Here is a 16642-nt window from a genome sequence, read left to right as displayed (position 1 = left end):
CAGATTAAGCTTAAAAAATCTGCAAAAATCGAAAGAATGAGATTTTTGATGCGGTTTTTTTAACTTTTTTCAAAGATGGATTTACGAAAAACTTGAATAACTGGGCCAAAACTATTCAGATTTAGACTTATGGGATCTCAGTAGAAAGGTATTTTCACACTGTTTCTTAATTCAACTTTGAATGATGTTCGTTCATCCTACTTTTCTATTTCATCCTTTGAATGAGTTTATTAGCAAAGAAATAAAAAGGGCGAGAAAATACCTTTTCAATGACACCTCTTAAGTCTAAAGCGGTAGAGTTTAGGTTCAGTTATTCAAGTTTTTCTTATACCAAAAAAAAAATTATTTGTAAGAATTCTGTACCATTTATACGAAAACTTTTTTCTCCATATAAAATACACTTGTGGTCAGTTGATTAAGTCAAGTGACATTTTGACTAGTTTTGGCTATTTTTTTTTTGTTTATTTAATGTTTATATTTTTTTATAAAAGTTTAGCACTTTACCTAATCAGCATCTCATAAATGAACATTTCAAACTTGGTACAAAAATTAGAAAAATTTAACAAACTTTAAAATTTGCACAAAAAATTGTAAACTTTTTATTTAGAATTTTTAGAAAAATTTTGGGTAAGCAGTTTTGTAGCTTATTAAATTAAATAAGTAGTAGGTTACAGTACAATGTTCAGGACGCTAGAAAATCGCATTGATTTTTAATAATTTTTTTTGCTGATGGTGCTAGGCATTTTATCCCATACAAACGATATTGTGGAGCATATTTGATATGGGAAAATTCGTCTTGAAATGTGCACTTATAAAAGGTTTGAAATTTTTGTAGAGTTTTGGTAAAATTTGTTGAATTTTTGTCTAAAGTTTGAAATGTAGATTTATATGGTGCGTGTTATATAATGCGCTAGTCTTTTATAAAAAAATGTTAAACAACGAATAAAAAAAAGAAATTTAAGCAAAATTGGTCAAAATAAAAAGTTTATATTATTTCTTCTACCACTTTATATATGTGTGTAGATTCCAACGTTTCGCATTTTTGTTAATATCCTAAGCCTTCTAAAGGTCAAAGCCGCTCTTTAACCTTTGGTATAGCCTGGTCATAGAATCTCACAGTCTCCTAAATCTACAGCAATAAACATAGATTGAATGGGTATTTAAAGAAAAGATTTAATGTTGAAAGAATTATTTTTTATTGGAAGAAATCGAAAACTATTTAAATAAATACACAGCATTTTCAATATTCTTCGATATGAGATAAAAACGTCTGTGACACCGCTTGTCCACAGTTAAAGGCTAAGCATATCGCAACACTCTCGCTCCTCGATTCAGCCTTTAGCTTCCTTTTCGAGTAGAGTCACAGGGAAAGCCGCAAGAGCGATTACTTTCAACTTCTACTTAGCCAAACTCGGCCTCCCCGTGGGCAGTCAAAATATTGTCGTAACAGACAACGACCCTGGTAGATTCAACTCAGCAATAAACTTTTTTTTCTCGGATTTTAAGTGAATTTCTGAAAAAACGAATGCAGCTGGAAATCGTTTTGTTGCGTGGAAAACAGTGGACTATGCGAATATGTAAAAGTATAGACATATTGCGACCAAAGGTTTAAGTACTCGTTTATTCTTATGTAAGTATGTATATATGTTCACTAATCAAAGTAAGTTCTTTCGCCGTACATATTTATAGCTTAGTATGTACTACTATTGTTCTTCCGGCGTTGACCGCTATAATCGTTAATATTCTATTATATAAACACATAGACATCTTCAAGTCTAATATTGCTAAGCTGTGCACTGAATATGTTCCAACTTTCAATAGCAAAAATTTTAAGGTACCATGGTCTTCTAATGAGCTAAGACGGCTAAAGAGTTTGCGAAATAAGTTTTTTAAAAAAATTAAGTCTACTAAAGAGCAGCGATTTTATGACTTATTTGTGTCCTATAAAAATGAGAGTTCAATGAGCTAAACAAAGTGTTGTACAAAAGGTATATTCGGAACTATGAACTGGAGGTAAGGGATAACCCGAAATTTTTTTGGCGCTACATTAATTCCAAAAGAAAATCCTCATGCATACCCAAAACAGTGTCCGACGATGATTTAAATTGTATTCAATGGAACCTTTCCTCTACCATGTCTTCTCCCGTTGACTTTAACGCTCGTTCTTTCCGATGAGGACATAATTAAAGGGATACGATACATAAAAAATTCTCGCACACTGATGCTGATGGTCTCTCGGCAATTCTATTTAAGAGTTGTGATTCGCTGGTTGAACCGCTGAAATTATTATTCAACAAATCTTTATCATCTGGAATTTTTATCGATGATTGGAAGCGAACTTCTATCACCCCGATATTTAAGAGCGGTTGTATGAATAACATTTCTAACTACAGACCGATCTCTAAACTATCAACCGCTGCCAAACTTTTTGAAGCTATCGTTAATGATAAACTTTACTTTCACGTCAAACTTGTGATCAGTTCTAACCAACATGGTTTTGTTGCAGCAAGATCTACGCTAACTAATCTTTCTGTCTTCACTGAAGACTTATTCAGCCTTTCGTCGAGGCGTGCAGGTGGATACGATTTATACGGATTTCTCCAAAGCCTTTGACAAAATTTCCCACAAAATTCTTTAAACTAAGCTGGAGTGATTTGGCTTTCATTCAAATTTTTGAAAGTGGGCTAAATCGTACTTACATAACAGGATAAGTGCGGTTGTCGTAGATGGTGTTGCTTCGTACCATTTTGTTGCTATCTCAGGTGTGCCTCAGGGTAGCATATTAGGACCTCTATTCTTTAACCCGTTCATTAATGATATCTCTCCGTGTTTTTCATTCTCTAAGTTTCTGCTTTATGCGGATTACTTGAAACTTTACTCTGAGATTGGCTGCACCAATGACGCTACTGCTCTTCAATTGGAGCTTAATAAGCTTAACAATTGGTGCGTTAGGAATCGNTACCATTTTGTTGCTATCTCAGGTGTGCCTCAGGGTAGCATATTAGGACCTCTATTCTTTAACCCGTTCATTAATGATATCTCTCCGTGTTTTTCATTCTCTAAGTTTCTGCTTTATGCGGATGACTTGAAACTTTACTCTGAGATTGGCTGCACCAATGACGCTACTGCTCTTCAATTGGAGCTTAATAAGCTTAACAATTGGTGCGTTAGGAATCGACTGTATCTAAACATTAATAAATGTCACAAAGCGACATTCACTAAACTGCACAATCGTATAGCATTGCAAACTCTACGCTTGAGTCGGTTAATGATGTCAAGGATCTGGGGGTCTACTTTGACACTAAGTTTACTTTTGCTATGCATATTAATTATACGATAAAAAACTCGCTTGCTATGCTTGCATTTGTACGAAGGAACTCTTCTAATTTCTAAGATCCATACACACTTAAGATGGTTTTTTCTGCTTTTGTGCGGCCATATCATTTTTGAGACCATATCATTCTATTCATATAAACAGGTTGGAGAGAGTTCAAAAAACTTTCCTCTGTGTCGCTCTACATTTGCTAAATTTCACACTCCCGATTCCGTCATATGAGTCTCGGTGCCGTCTAATCAGCCCACTGTCCTTAAATGATAGAAGAACACTCTTGGCGATATCTTTTATTTCTGACATTGCTACAGGCAGGATTGACTGCCCGTCCCTTCTTGAGAGGTTGCACTTCAATGTTCCGAGTAGAAACCTCCGTCGCTTTGAGGTATTTCGAGTTGGCCTCAGCAAAACGGCATATAGTGCCAATGCTCCTATTAATAGAACTCCAGCTGTGTTTAACGTCTTCGCAAATTCTTTAGACCTAGACTTACCAGTTTCTAAATTTGCTCTTAAAGCCCAGTTAAGTGATTATTTTATCAGTCATTAGTGTAGTTTATGATCTTAACTTATATGTAAGCGTTTTTTAATTTATTATGAGTGTGGCGAAATGTCAAAATGTCTGTTTCATGTGAATAATTGTCTTGAATAATGTAATTAAACTAGTAATACTCTCCAACATGTGTGGTCTGTAAGAATATTTTGTTCATTGACTTCAGTAAATAAATAAATAAATAAATAAATAAATAAATATCGCTACCTAAAGGTGAAAAGGTGCCAATTCCATTTTTTATTTCGTTTTTGATCCAGAGTGGCAGGGACTACATAGATTTTTCTTCTCTACGGAACAATTAAAAAAAAATCTACTTGGCACCCTTTCACCCTTAGGTGACGGTATGTATGTACATTGTCGGTGATACTGCAAAACGGTATATGTCTATTAGTACCCTGGACACTTAGATGGCATTTTTCTTGCACCGGAATGTATCTGCAAATCGTTACACCCTAATAAACGAATGACAAAACTGGCTACCTTTGGCTGATGAAGATGAACGATTGCCAGAAGCGATCAGACACAGATAGCAGATCAATTAAGCACCAGAGCTAATAAGTGACCTAGCACGTTTTGTAGTATCACCGACGATATGTGCGTTAGACTGCATCACTCCCCATACATACAAAAAAAAATGGGTTCTGTTTTTCTATTGGAAGTATAAAATCTATTATATTTTAAGACTTGCGCCAAAATATTTCGAAAAAATATTAATATTTACGTAAGCTGGGCCGATTTGAAAATACCTCCAAAAATGTAGTTTTTTATGAATAAAAATAGTTTCTTAACGGATTTTTTGAAAAAAAAAATCCCCACACAAAAAAACCGGCATACAAATATTAAAACATGTTTTCAACAGAATAAGTAATAATAATAAGATTTTTGATACTCTTTTTGAACTTTTTTTCGAAGATTGGTTTAAGAAAAACTGAATAACTCAGCCAAAACTTTACTATGAGGTTATCACTGAAAAGGTAATTTCTTTCACTTTTTATTTCTTTCCAAATAAACTCTTTCAAAGTATAAGGTATATAAGGTAAGATGAGCGAGCGTCATTCCAAGTTGAATAAAGATGTGTTAACATTTGAAAAAAAAATTGGACGTGAATAAGTTTCTTTGCAAAGAAACAAGAAGGGTGAGAAAATACCTTTCCAATAATATCTCATAAGTATAAATTGGTATAGTTTGGCTCTTCAAGAAATCTTTGATAAAGCTTAAACTGTTTTGCTATCTGATGGGATTTTTTCCAAGCAATCCTTCCAGCTCACGTAAATCTTAATATTTTTCCGAAATATTTTGGTGGAAGTCGTCAAATATAATACATTTTTTGATCCCGGCGGAAAAAACACCAGTTTTTTTGTAATGGTCAAAAATTGATGAATGGTTTTTCGTTTTTAATATTTACAATGTTTCAAGCTAAAATTTTTTTGATCTTTTTTTTATAAAAATATGGTTCATGCTTTAATACAAACACTGTATAAATCACACTTTCAAACTTTATACAGAACGAGAAATTATACAAATTTGTATCTAAATTTCGAGCTTTTTAACCAGATTTTTTAAAAATGTTTTGGGTATGCAATTAACAGGCTTATAAAATTTTAGTAAAGCAAGTTCAAGCTTAGAGCGCCTAAAAAATCGCATTCATTTTTAATATTGTTTTCCTTTTTTGGCTGACGGCTTTTGCGGGCTTTTCCATACAGTATTGGCCAATACAATAGCACCCCCATTTCAAAGTGATATTGATTGCCACTTATGCTTAATTTTTAAGAATTTTCAATTAAAATACAGTTCATTCTCTAAAAAAAAAAACACATATAAACCCAAGTTTTAAACTTTTTAAAAGACCGCAAAAAAGTGCAACAAATTTTTCATCTAAATTTCAAACTTTTTTCTCAGAAGCGGTCGAATTTTTTTGAATACACACTTTTATAGCCCATTCAATTTTGGTCTAATAATGTGCAAGTTTCAAGTGGTTAAAAATTACCGTTGATTGTTTAGAATTTTTTTCGCTGAAGGTGTTGCGGGTTTCTGCCATATAAAAATAAATTGTGTTTAGTCGTTATATTAAAGCAAATGAGACAAAAAAAATTCTAAAAAATCAACGGTAATCTTTAGCGACTTGAAACTTGCACATTATTGGACCAAAATTGAATGGGCTATAAAAGTGTGTATTCAAAAAAATTCTACCGCTTCTGAAAAAAAAGTTTGAAATTTCGATGAAAAATTTGTTGCACTTTTTTGCGGTCTTTTAAAAAGTTTAAAACTTGGGTTTATATGGGTTTTTTTTGAGAATAAACTGTATTTTAATTGAAAATTCTTAAAAACTAATAATTAAACATAAGTGGCGAACAATATCGCTTTGAAAGGAGGGTGCTATAGATATGTCCAATACTGTATATATAAATTACGAAATTTTGGAAAACCCCCGTTGACTTTCTTTATTTCTTTCGAAAACGGTCTTGCGCATATATTAAAAATCAATACGATTTTTTAGCCGCTGAAACCTTCAAAAGTATTCACAACTATCTAAGCTTTGCAACACTCAGGGGCGCACCCAGGAATATATTTTAGGGGGGGGGGGGTTTATATTTCTGAAGATATATCACCGGAAAATACTGAAAATTTTCTTCAGATAATACGCTCTTTAAAATATATTTATGCAAGTTTTATGTACAGTATGTAATAAATAAATAAACGTTTTAAAATTCATAAACTGCACTTTATTTACATATTAACAGAACTCAAACGCTTTTAACCGACTTCAAAAAAAGGGAGGTTATCATCTCGCCGGAATACATAACTTTGGACCACGTGAACCGTTTTCAATAATCCTTTTTTTATTAGAAAGATAGTACCTCAAGGTTCGTCCCGTAATTTGTTTTAGAGATCCGATGATTGGATCATGAAGAAATTAACGGTACCCCTAAATTTGAATATGAGAATTGAAGTCGGTTGTGTTCTTTCCTTAAAAACTACTTGTTTAATAAAAAGTTCTATAAACTCAAGATGCGCTCAACTTTCAAAAGTACCTAAGAAAAAATTTTAAAAAAGACTCAGTAAAAATAAATTTATTGATTCCATGAATTTTTGCACTTTTATGTTCCTTTTTTCGATTTCTGGTTTCTGGCTTTCGATAGAGATGGTGATTTTTCACGATTTCTAAATTTTTTTAATATTTCGAATACCGAAAAAATTAACTGAACTCTCAAGAAAAACGAAAAATTCATATAAAACGACGGACGAGAAATGGAAAAGAAATTTTCTACCAAAATTTCTTAAATCAGTTTGCAGCTCTCAAAAAAAAATGCTCGTATATTCATTTCCTCATGAAAATTGACAGCAAAAGCAAAGCGCTTTTTCAAGCAACAGAAATTATAATAAATATTTCTTATAATTTCCTTGAGAGCTGGATTCTTAGCTTTAAGATACAGTTTGTATTTGAGGTTATTAGCTTTAGGGGGGGTTTGAACCCCAAAACCCACCCCTTGTGTGCGCTAATGGCAACACTTGATCACTTTTTAACGATTCGCTTAAAATAATACTAAAACTATGTAGTAAGAAGCAAATAAAAGCAAACTGCTTAATTTCGCTTGTTTACGTTTGAAACGCTGTTTATTACTTTTTACTAACAAGAACTAGCAGGAGACGCCAAAAAAGATAAGCTTAAGAACGAGAGATCGCTGCAAGTTTCTGCTAGATTTTTGGGTTAATTAACGCATTCCAGGTAGCGGTAATTAGCTGTAAAGAAACAAAGATATTTTCTCAACTTAATTTTTTTTTTTTTGATTTAGGCACGTGACCATCCTTCCTTTTTTGTTAATGTGGTGTGCTCTCAACGCCTATTATTTTTGCATTATTTGGTTTAAATCCTCGTCAGGGTGACAAATTATGAAAGTGTATGTACATTATTATGGTGGTTCAAAAATAAGCACATGAGGATATAAATAGACTGCGATGTTATGACTATTAAATAAATACAGTCAAAAACAATTCCAAAAAGTTTTTGAGGTGTATTTTTCAACAATATTTATCAGAGTAATTGCACTTGTACAATATGCTTGGTCGCTTTAATGTATAATTTGTTATCATTAATCGTATTTGGCATTCAAATATTACCACCCTTATAACCTGAAAGCAGCACTACTAATACTATGATAATAAAGAGTTGCTTATTAGTTCTCACGTTTTCGCGTGCGCACAATTGCTTTATGTTTTATGCTCTCTGAGTGGGGCCTGTGCCATTTTCATTTGTTTATTTTTGTTGAACGCAGTTTCTTGTTACTTTTATTTTTATTTCCTATTTCGTTTCACATTTCATCCACTACATCCAGCTTTCACTTATGTACAAATGTGCATTAAGGTGGTCCTTAAAAATTAAATGAAGGATGTTTTTCAGTCTCACCCGATTGTAGACGGTTAAGGTGTGTCGCACAGGGGGGCAAACTATAGAGACTAAACAAATTAAGATTAATTTTTTTTCTCGTCTAATACCCAAAATCGATATTACCATAATCGTTTAAGGCATGTCGTAAAGGGTTCAAAGGCAAAGTTCAGATTCCTCTATGTACTCAAAAAATCTAAAAATTAATACCCAAAATCGATACTACTTAAGTCGCATCGACGCAGGGGTTGAGGCTTAGGAAATCTTATGTAAAAATTTACTCCCTATATTTAAGGACCACCCTAATGTATATACATATGTATGGCCTTAATGGTAGCATGGGTGTAGCATTTAATGTTTGCACTTTTAATTCATCTTGCATGAATTTTGCACTATTCTTTTTACATAGTACCTATATACACATACTTACATACACACATATATCGATTGCAATAAAAATTATCTAGTTTTGGTGAGACACCTCATACAAATCACAATCGAGCTCGTGGAAGGTTATGCTTAAAGTTTGCGTTATCTTCGTTATGTTAAACCCACAGCTGTTATAGTTAACAGTCATGCAATCGAAACTGTTATAAAGCTGTGCGTACAACGTGATCTCAGCTTTTATTCCGCTATGGCAAAGATTCTCAAATAAAATTTAAGTATTCATGGGCCCATTTCACGGCATCCGAATTCAAGTTACTTATTACTCATTTCGAATAGTTTAAAGTAAAATGGCACCTGTTTTCTCTCCAATACAATTTGTAATGGTGCTGTATCTCAAAAGGAAATTTCGAATGGGTTTTCTTTCGATCACGGTTGTCGACGCTGGCTCCTTGCATGCTGCCGAATAATTTTTATTGTAAAATCGAATAATTGTAAAGAAAAATTCAAAGTTTTTTAAAGCAAGTGGCCTGGCACTGACACCGGTAGGGTCCAAATTCTTCACAGAATCCGTGGAAGCGAAAAACGAGATCAAAGAACTGCAGTTGCGGCACTCAGTGAGGCGCTCAAGCCAAACACTTATCGTGAGAGACTATCGGCCGGCTCTGAATTGTACGTCGCTTATTTGCTTACCGAGGATTAGTTGGGCACAGTAGGCGAAGCTTTAGACTTGCCAAAACGAGTCACAGCGTCGGCAATGCCGTTATTCGAGCCAAATAACCACCTATAGCGGACGAAAGAGCTTCAGCTGCCGCGAGAGAACTGCGTACCTCTGCCCCAGTTAAGGTCTGTAAAATTGCTTTAAAAATTAAGGCTCCTACCCGACATACCAAACATACATATGTCAGGCTTGTGTAGGTTTGCCCGCCGACACCAATCACCCCTTCACCTGATTACTCAAATGATATACAAGCACCGTAAGAAGTTCGAAGAGCATTTGAGTTCGCTTTAATCAACCGTTTCCATCCTTGTTCAACCCGACAAAGCTCAAGTCGTGTTAAATTTAATATTATGGTTCGTCCGACCCGAAGAAATGCCCGATATACGAGTATTTTAGCCGATAATAGTTACACAACAAGGGGTAGTCCGATCGGTTTACCACTTTTCTTTCTTCAGTAGTGGGGAGATACTGAATGAATTTGTCTGAAGGAGTCCACGCTTCACTTATTTAGGCATACTGATTAATTCTCGCCCGATGAGTTGCGCCGTAAGATCCACCTACTTTAAACCAACTCCGTTCTGGATATCGTCGGAAGTTACAACCTTACTATTTGAGAATCAACCCCGACATACCCAGCATATTTATGAGCATGGGGTCAAACCGCCTTTTCTAACATGCCTTTCTCCGCCGAGACAGCCAGTTTCAAGGGCTACCGTTAAATGAGGTTGATAACCCTGATGAACTAAGCGATCGACAAATGTTAACAGAACTCATTAATTTGTTCCAGCAACAACAAAAGTTTACATGAGCGTATAGTACATAGTTGCTAATACAAATCAAAGGTTATTCGTGGTCAACAATTCAAGGTAAAGGATGTACACACTGCAAACACACGTTGTTCTTTTTATTGTGTGGCATATGACGAAATCGTGTAGAAGTCGTAGTGGAAGGTACATATACATACATACATAGATGTTTTTCTTAACCGACAACGTACAAATTTTAAATTCAATCAATTGATAATTTTTCGTGTAATTTATTTAGTTTTGCGAATAGTAAATATATATGTATATATATTTGTTTTTTGTAATTCTTACTCTGTGTCATACTCGTACGAATGCAATTTACCTTTTTTTATTGATTTCTTCGTGCTCCTTCGTTTGATTTTTCTACGCATACATAAAATACTGATTTTTTTTAAATTTATTTATATTTTTCTGTTGGCACTTTCTGCGTTGCCTTTGCTGTGGTCGCTGAAAGTCGTGGCTTTCTTTTTTTAAATCTGTTTTTAAGCTCTCGTCGGTTTTTGCTGCATCGTCCCACAAGGAATGTGCTTAAGCATATTTATTTAAACTTTTTTCTCAACGCCTTATACTTGCCTTCCTTTTCGTTCATTATTTTTTTTATGGCCTGACTCCTGCTGTTGCACGCATACATGGACAAATTTATTTAAGTGGCTATAAGAATATGTATATATAGTTCTTTTCATACAGATGTACATACATTGTACATAGATACTTACATACTTTTTTATTATTTTTTTCCCTATGCGCCATATTGTAGTTTTATTAATGTCTTCGGGTCGCAATCAATGTTGTTTAACCACCATTAAAAGCGCTTGCCACTCATACTGGTCGCGCTCTACTCCTTCGAGCATTAAACATAAAAATATATTAGCAACTTTGGCGTATGCGCGCTCGTGCTCTTCTCTCTACACTTGAAACTCGCTTGGCCCGGTCGGATGCCAGTCCTGCCTGTCTGTCTGTCTGCCTGCCTGTCTTGCTTACCTTCTCCATATAGCCTGCATGTTGTATTTTTAATATATTCTTTGCTGTCTCTCAGAGTCAGCAACAACGTCTCCGTTGTTCTGAGAGTGGCCTGGCCTGGTCTGGTGTCGGCTGCTGCCTGTTCTTGTGCTGTATGCACTGCCACATGCTGGTTGGTGGCTCTATGCTTAGCTGTGGTCGCTTTAACATATTGGATGTGGATGTGCCTGTTTTTCCTTTTGTTTTTCTTTAATGTTTTTGCGTTCTACACTGCTGAAAAATACTAAAGTACAGTGTTCAAAATTTGCGTTGCCGCTTTGTTGTTATTGTTGTTTTTGTTGTTAAGATTGCTATACTGCCACTGCCGTTGTGCTGCTAACTGCGGCTGATGCCACAGTCGCCGCCATCGTCGCCACTGTTGTTAAACTTATGTTTGCTGCTACTTTTATTTTATTACTTTTTCCATTTCAGTATTTCTTTGTCTTTTGGCGTTTTCTGTTAAATGCAAAAAAGGAATTCGCTACTCGCATACGGATTTTTCAATAATTTTGCTGTTGAAAGGTTGTGCCTTGGGAGTGTAGTAGGAGAAAAAATTAAGAAAAAATTGGTCTTTATACGGTGTGTTTTTATTTCAATTTAATATTTATTATTTTAGAATATATAATCACAGTTTAGTGTTGGTTTTTGGTCAGAAAGCATATTAGTGATAGATACTTAGTGAAGAGATACTTAATTTTTGGGCGCTTCATTGTCCTTTAGTCGCTGTGTGGTCGTGTATATGTAAGTGCTGTTAGTGTGTGCGTTACAAAAAATATATTTAGAGATGCTTGTCAAGTATTTTTAAATCCATGCATACATATCTACGTGAATAAAAGAGTTAACTGTACTTTTAGTCAAGAGCGCCTTTTAAAATGTTTAGTTCTTCCGTATTTAAAAACTAAAAAATAAAAATATTCATGAAATTTACAATATACATATGTACATATGTTTTAACCGACTTCAAAAACAGGAGCTTATAAGCGATATATCGAATCGTCGGAATATTTTTTAATGTACCGCATTACTGTCGAACACGTGAACCGATTTCGATGATTCTCTTTTTATCGGAAAGGTGGTCCCATACTAATTTGGTTTATATCCGATCTTTGGATTGGAAGAAATTAATGATGCTCCTAAATTTTTATACGAAAATTGAAGTCGGTTGTGTTTCTTGCTTGAAAATTACTTGTTTTAATCACGTTTGCCGAAAAGTGATGAAATAAAAGTAATTAGGTTCGAGAAAAAATCGTTTTGTTCATAAAATATAAAAATAAACAAAAAAAAATAAAATTTTTTAATGATTACAAATTTTATATTCCCATCATCACACAAAAATCTTGCCACGCTCAGAATATTTTCGAAAACTTCAACTATCTGGGAGCATGTTTTTCGCAATCCCTCAAAATGTTAGGTCCGCTTTTTGCTCACTCACTGGCGCCCGCAGGTGCACAAAACTGCCTAATCTCTTTTTCTTTTGCTCTTTCGCGGGCTAGTGAGAAACAACTTGAGAGAGTGCGAATCTGGAGTCAGTTTTTAAAAATGCAAAATGGCGCATGGATTTTAAAAAAATTTTAAAATTTTTATGAAAATTTATTTCCAAAGGTTCTTTGGGTCGCTTATTACAAAACTGCAATCAGTTTTCAAAAATTTAAAAATGACGGATCCAATATACATATATACGTACATATATATTTTTTTTAATCCATCCGCCGTCTTGAGTTTGTAAAAACTGATTTCAGTTTTGTGATGACTCAAAGAACCTTTGGATAGAAAATTTCACAGAAATCTGTCGATTATTTAAAAATCCGTCCGCTATTTTGAATTTTTAAAAATTTACTTCAGATTCGTAATCGGCAATCCCAAAATCCCTTGGTACAAAGTTTAATAAAATTTAAAAAAAAAAAAAAATTTCTTGGGTGCAAAATCGTATCGGACGGCGTTATTTATACGATTTGACATTTAGTTTCAGGCATCAAATTGGGAATTTTGTGTTCCCATGATATTGGGCAGTTTTCCTCTTTTGTGAGAGCATTTCATACTTATGCTCGTTTGTCTGAAACTCGCCCAAAATGGAAAAACAGACCTATTGTTCCTGTATTGACATTTATGTATGTAATTTTAGTTGTAATCCCAAATTCAATTTTGACTTAAAAAGTTCAGTGAAATCGGAGGTAATTACTAAAGTGTGCCTAAAACAAAAAAAAAGCCAGTGCAAGTATATTGTTAGAAAAGGCAAAGCAGATCCAGAAAATAACTTCAACGTAGGTTGCTGCAGAACTTAAGCCAGATTTTGGGAAAAATATTCCATGACCGCCAGAAGATTATCATACCCAAGGCCGGCTATAGTGCTGGTTAGACTAGACTACTTAAAAGGGGATATTAGCGAAACAAACATATTTAAGGACAACAACAACAACCAAGTATAATTCTCAGATGACCATAAGTTTAATATTTTCTGATCTGGTGGTCAAATCGCGATGTGAAGAAGACCCAATACAGCACTTGTTAAAAAAATCTTACTTCAACTATAAATCATGGGGGTGGAGTTCTGATGATGTGGGTTCTTATCTTAGCTATAAAAAGTATCCAAAATTTTCACTACGCGTTAAACCCAGTTTTTAGACTGAGTTTCTAGTTCTAAGTAAAAAATATTTGACTTGGGTAAATGTTATCTAACCTTAATTATTTAAAAATTTCTGTATTTATCCCTTTTAGTTATGCAACGCATTCCAAAATCCATCGAAGGTTGAAATTCGACTACTTAGCGCTTCCTAAATACTCCAAATCCAGTTTGTACTTCCCGGCCACTTGCCGACGAAGATTCTAAGGGAAAATTTGAAAAAAAAAATATTTATACGTGCAACAGCTAATTAACCACGACAAAAGCATTTCTTCTCGTCCAGCTGTCGAAACGCCTGTACCAGAATCTGATTGCGTGGTTCGCCCACCAGCGCCGTCGCCAGGATGAACGCGTCCCAGCGTCAGGAGTTTTGTGTGCGCTGGAACAGCCATTTGGGTAGTATTGGTGCCGCTTTCCCGCAACTGCTAGCCGGACAACGTTTTGTTGATGTTACCTTAGCCTGCGAGGGGCATCAAGTCCATTGCCACCGGCTCGTTTTGGCCGCCTGCTCGTCCTACTTCGACAGTATTTTGGCGGAGAATCCATGCAAACACCCCGTCATCATATTGCCCAGCGAAATCAAACTGTGGGAGATACAGGCGTTGGTCGACTTCATGTACAAGGGCGAGGTGAATGTTACGCAAGCTGGTTTGCCGCAACTGCTGCGATGCGCCGAACAGTTGCGTATACGCGGACTCTATGGCTCGGACGCCGCGTTGAATTTGAATCAGCTGAAAGCGCTCACAAATAAGGCAGCCGCGGCTGCTGCAGCTGCGACACAACAGCAAGCGGATGGCATGGATACCGACACAGATACCGCCACCAATTCGACGACCACAACGACAGCAACAGCCGCGAGCGCGCTACAACAGCTGCACGCTGGCGGCGGCATGACCGCAGCCATGATGGCGCATGAACTGCAGCAGCAGCAGCAGCATCAACAACAGCAACATCACCAGCAGCAACAAATCCATCAACAGCAACCACAACAAAAATACCAGCACCAACAAACATTTATGATAAAAAAGGAAATACCTGCGCCGCACGAAGTTGAACAAGAGCAGCAGATGCAGCAGCAGCAGCACCATCACCTCCAGCAACAGCAACTATTGCAACAGCAACAACAGCAGCAGCAGCAAAAACAACAACAACAACAACAGCAGCAGCATCAGCAACAACAGCAGCGGCAGAGCAACGGCACACTCGTGCATAATGCCATGCANACAGCAGCATCAGCAACAACAACAACAGCAGCGGCAGAGCAACGGCACACTCGTGCATAATGCCATGCAACAAAATCACCTGGAGCACCAACAGCAGCTTGCGCACCAGAAGCAGCTACAACAACAGCAAGCACAACATCAACGCGTGCCGCAAGCAACGCTGGCGCATGTAGCGAACGCGGCTGCTGCCGCCATGGCCGCCGCCAATTCAAACGCCGCCAGCGAAGAGGACGAGTCGGCTGACGATTCCAATTCCAATCAGGCCTATGAGCAGTACGAAAAATATACATTGCAGCAGAATATTGCTGCCAGCAAGTTGAAAGCAGCGCAAGCTGCTTCCGCAGCTGCTGCCGGCACACATCTCGACTCTACCGTAGAAGAGGACCACAACTACGTGGCAGCGCACGATGACGACAGCAGTTACGCGGACAATGAACACGATAGCTCGGCAAATGCATCATTACTTAGCGTGATGGGTGTACAGGCGAACAGCGGTGCACCTGGTGTGGGTAGTGTTGGCGAAATGGCAGGCGGGCTGAAGCGTATTCGACGCTCCGAAGCGTCGCTGGCGCAGGCGGCAAAGTGTGTTTCGAAAGGACAAACCTTCCAAACAGTCAGCAACATGTTCAACATACCAGTCTCGACAATACGTTTCTACATGGCACGCAAGGGTATACTGCCGCGTCGGAAGAGAGGGCGTGGCGCTTCATCGGCGGTAAATAATGCGACAAGCAGCGGCAGCTTGATGACAGCCACCGCTGCGGCAACTATGGCACAAGCGTTGTCACAAATGAAGCGCTCCAGCAGTCCAAGTGGCTATGAGACGCATCACGTGGTTAGTAGCGCCAGTGTAGGCGGTAAGGCGCACATTTAATTCGACCGGCAACGAAAGAGAGTGGGGCGGAAAACTTTAAAATTGTAAATTGTGGAAGCAAGCGATTTGAAAGCTCTCAACGGTTACGAGTGAGATTCTACAACTTCAACTAACTGTACACATAGGCGGGATAAAAAAGTACTCTTAAAAGCTGTAAAATTAAGCAAAAAATTTACATTCTACCGAAAACGCCAATTTCTCATAGTTATATTACAAATACACATGATATTTCAAAACAAAAAAAACACTATTTTACTTAAGTAACCGTCATGCATAAATTGTAAGTTAAAATGTACAAAATATTTATATGCTTTTGGTTATCATTATACATACATACATAGGTTATAAATATGTATTAGCATATAGTTTTTTCCCTTNCACACATGATATTTCAAAACAAAAAAAAACACTATTTTACTTAAGTAACCGTCATGCATAAATTGTAAGTTAAAATGTACAAAATATTTATATGCTTTTGGTTATCATTAGACATACATACATAGGTTATAAATATGTATTAGCATATAGTTTTTTCCCTTTTCACCAGTTATATATATTTATATTCATTATATTTATTTTGTTAACGATTCATACATTTGTATTTCTTAAATTTGCAAAATTATTTTGTGTAAAAAATATTTCAGTACCTCGACATTCGAACTGCTTTGTATTCTATTTTTTAACAATTTTTTGAATTGCTTTTTGTATGCGTTGATGAGTTTTTACTGAAGGCCAAATATTTTCTGGACT

General features: G+C 36.1%; 1 protein-coding gene and 1 long non-coding RNA gene across 3 annotated transcripts in view; one reads left to right on the top strand and one right to left on the bottom strand.

Annotated features, from left to right (window-relative positions):
• Positions 1-16137, top strand: part of LOC108362409 (mediator of RNA polymerase II transcription subunit 15) — a 21543-nt gene extending 5406 nt beyond the window's left edge. Inside the window, exons 1-3 of one of the 2 annotated variants that reach the window (XM_017615369.1) lie at positions 11604-11754; positions 13891-14962; positions 15021-16137. In XM_017615369.1, coding sequence (XP_017470858.1) covers positions 14140-14962; positions 15021-15892 — 1695 coding nt within the window. In that variant the 5' untranslated portion in view covers positions 11604-11754; positions 13891-14139 and the 3' untranslated portion in view covers positions 15893-16137. Of the gene's footprint in view, positions 1-11603; positions 11755-13890; positions 14963-15020 lie in introns of those variants that run through there. The other variant, XM_017615370.1, reaches the window with a different exon arrangement.
• On the bottom strand, positions 10642-11455 carry LOC108362410 (uncharacterized). The gene is made up of 2 exons (XR_001847462.1): positions 10893-11455; positions 10642-10827 (listed from the first exon to the last, which is right to left on the bottom strand). It is a non-coding gene; the product is annotated as an uncharacterized LOC108362410 (long non-coding RNA).
• Positions 16138-16642: the final 505 nt, after the last annotated feature.

This window comes from Rhagoletis zephyria, unplaced genomic scaffold (assembly GCF_001687245.7).
Source record: "Rhagoletis zephyria isolate East Lansing unplaced genomic scaffold, Rhagoletis_zephyria_1.1 Rzeph_scaffold_01005, whole genome shotgun sequence".
Classification (NCBI taxonomy): Eukaryota; Metazoa; Arthropoda; class Insecta; order Diptera; family Tephritidae; genus Rhagoletis; species Rhagoletis zephyria.
The sequence above is the reverse complement of the archived record's forward strand: the minus strand, read 5'-3'. Positions and strand labels throughout refer to the sequence as shown.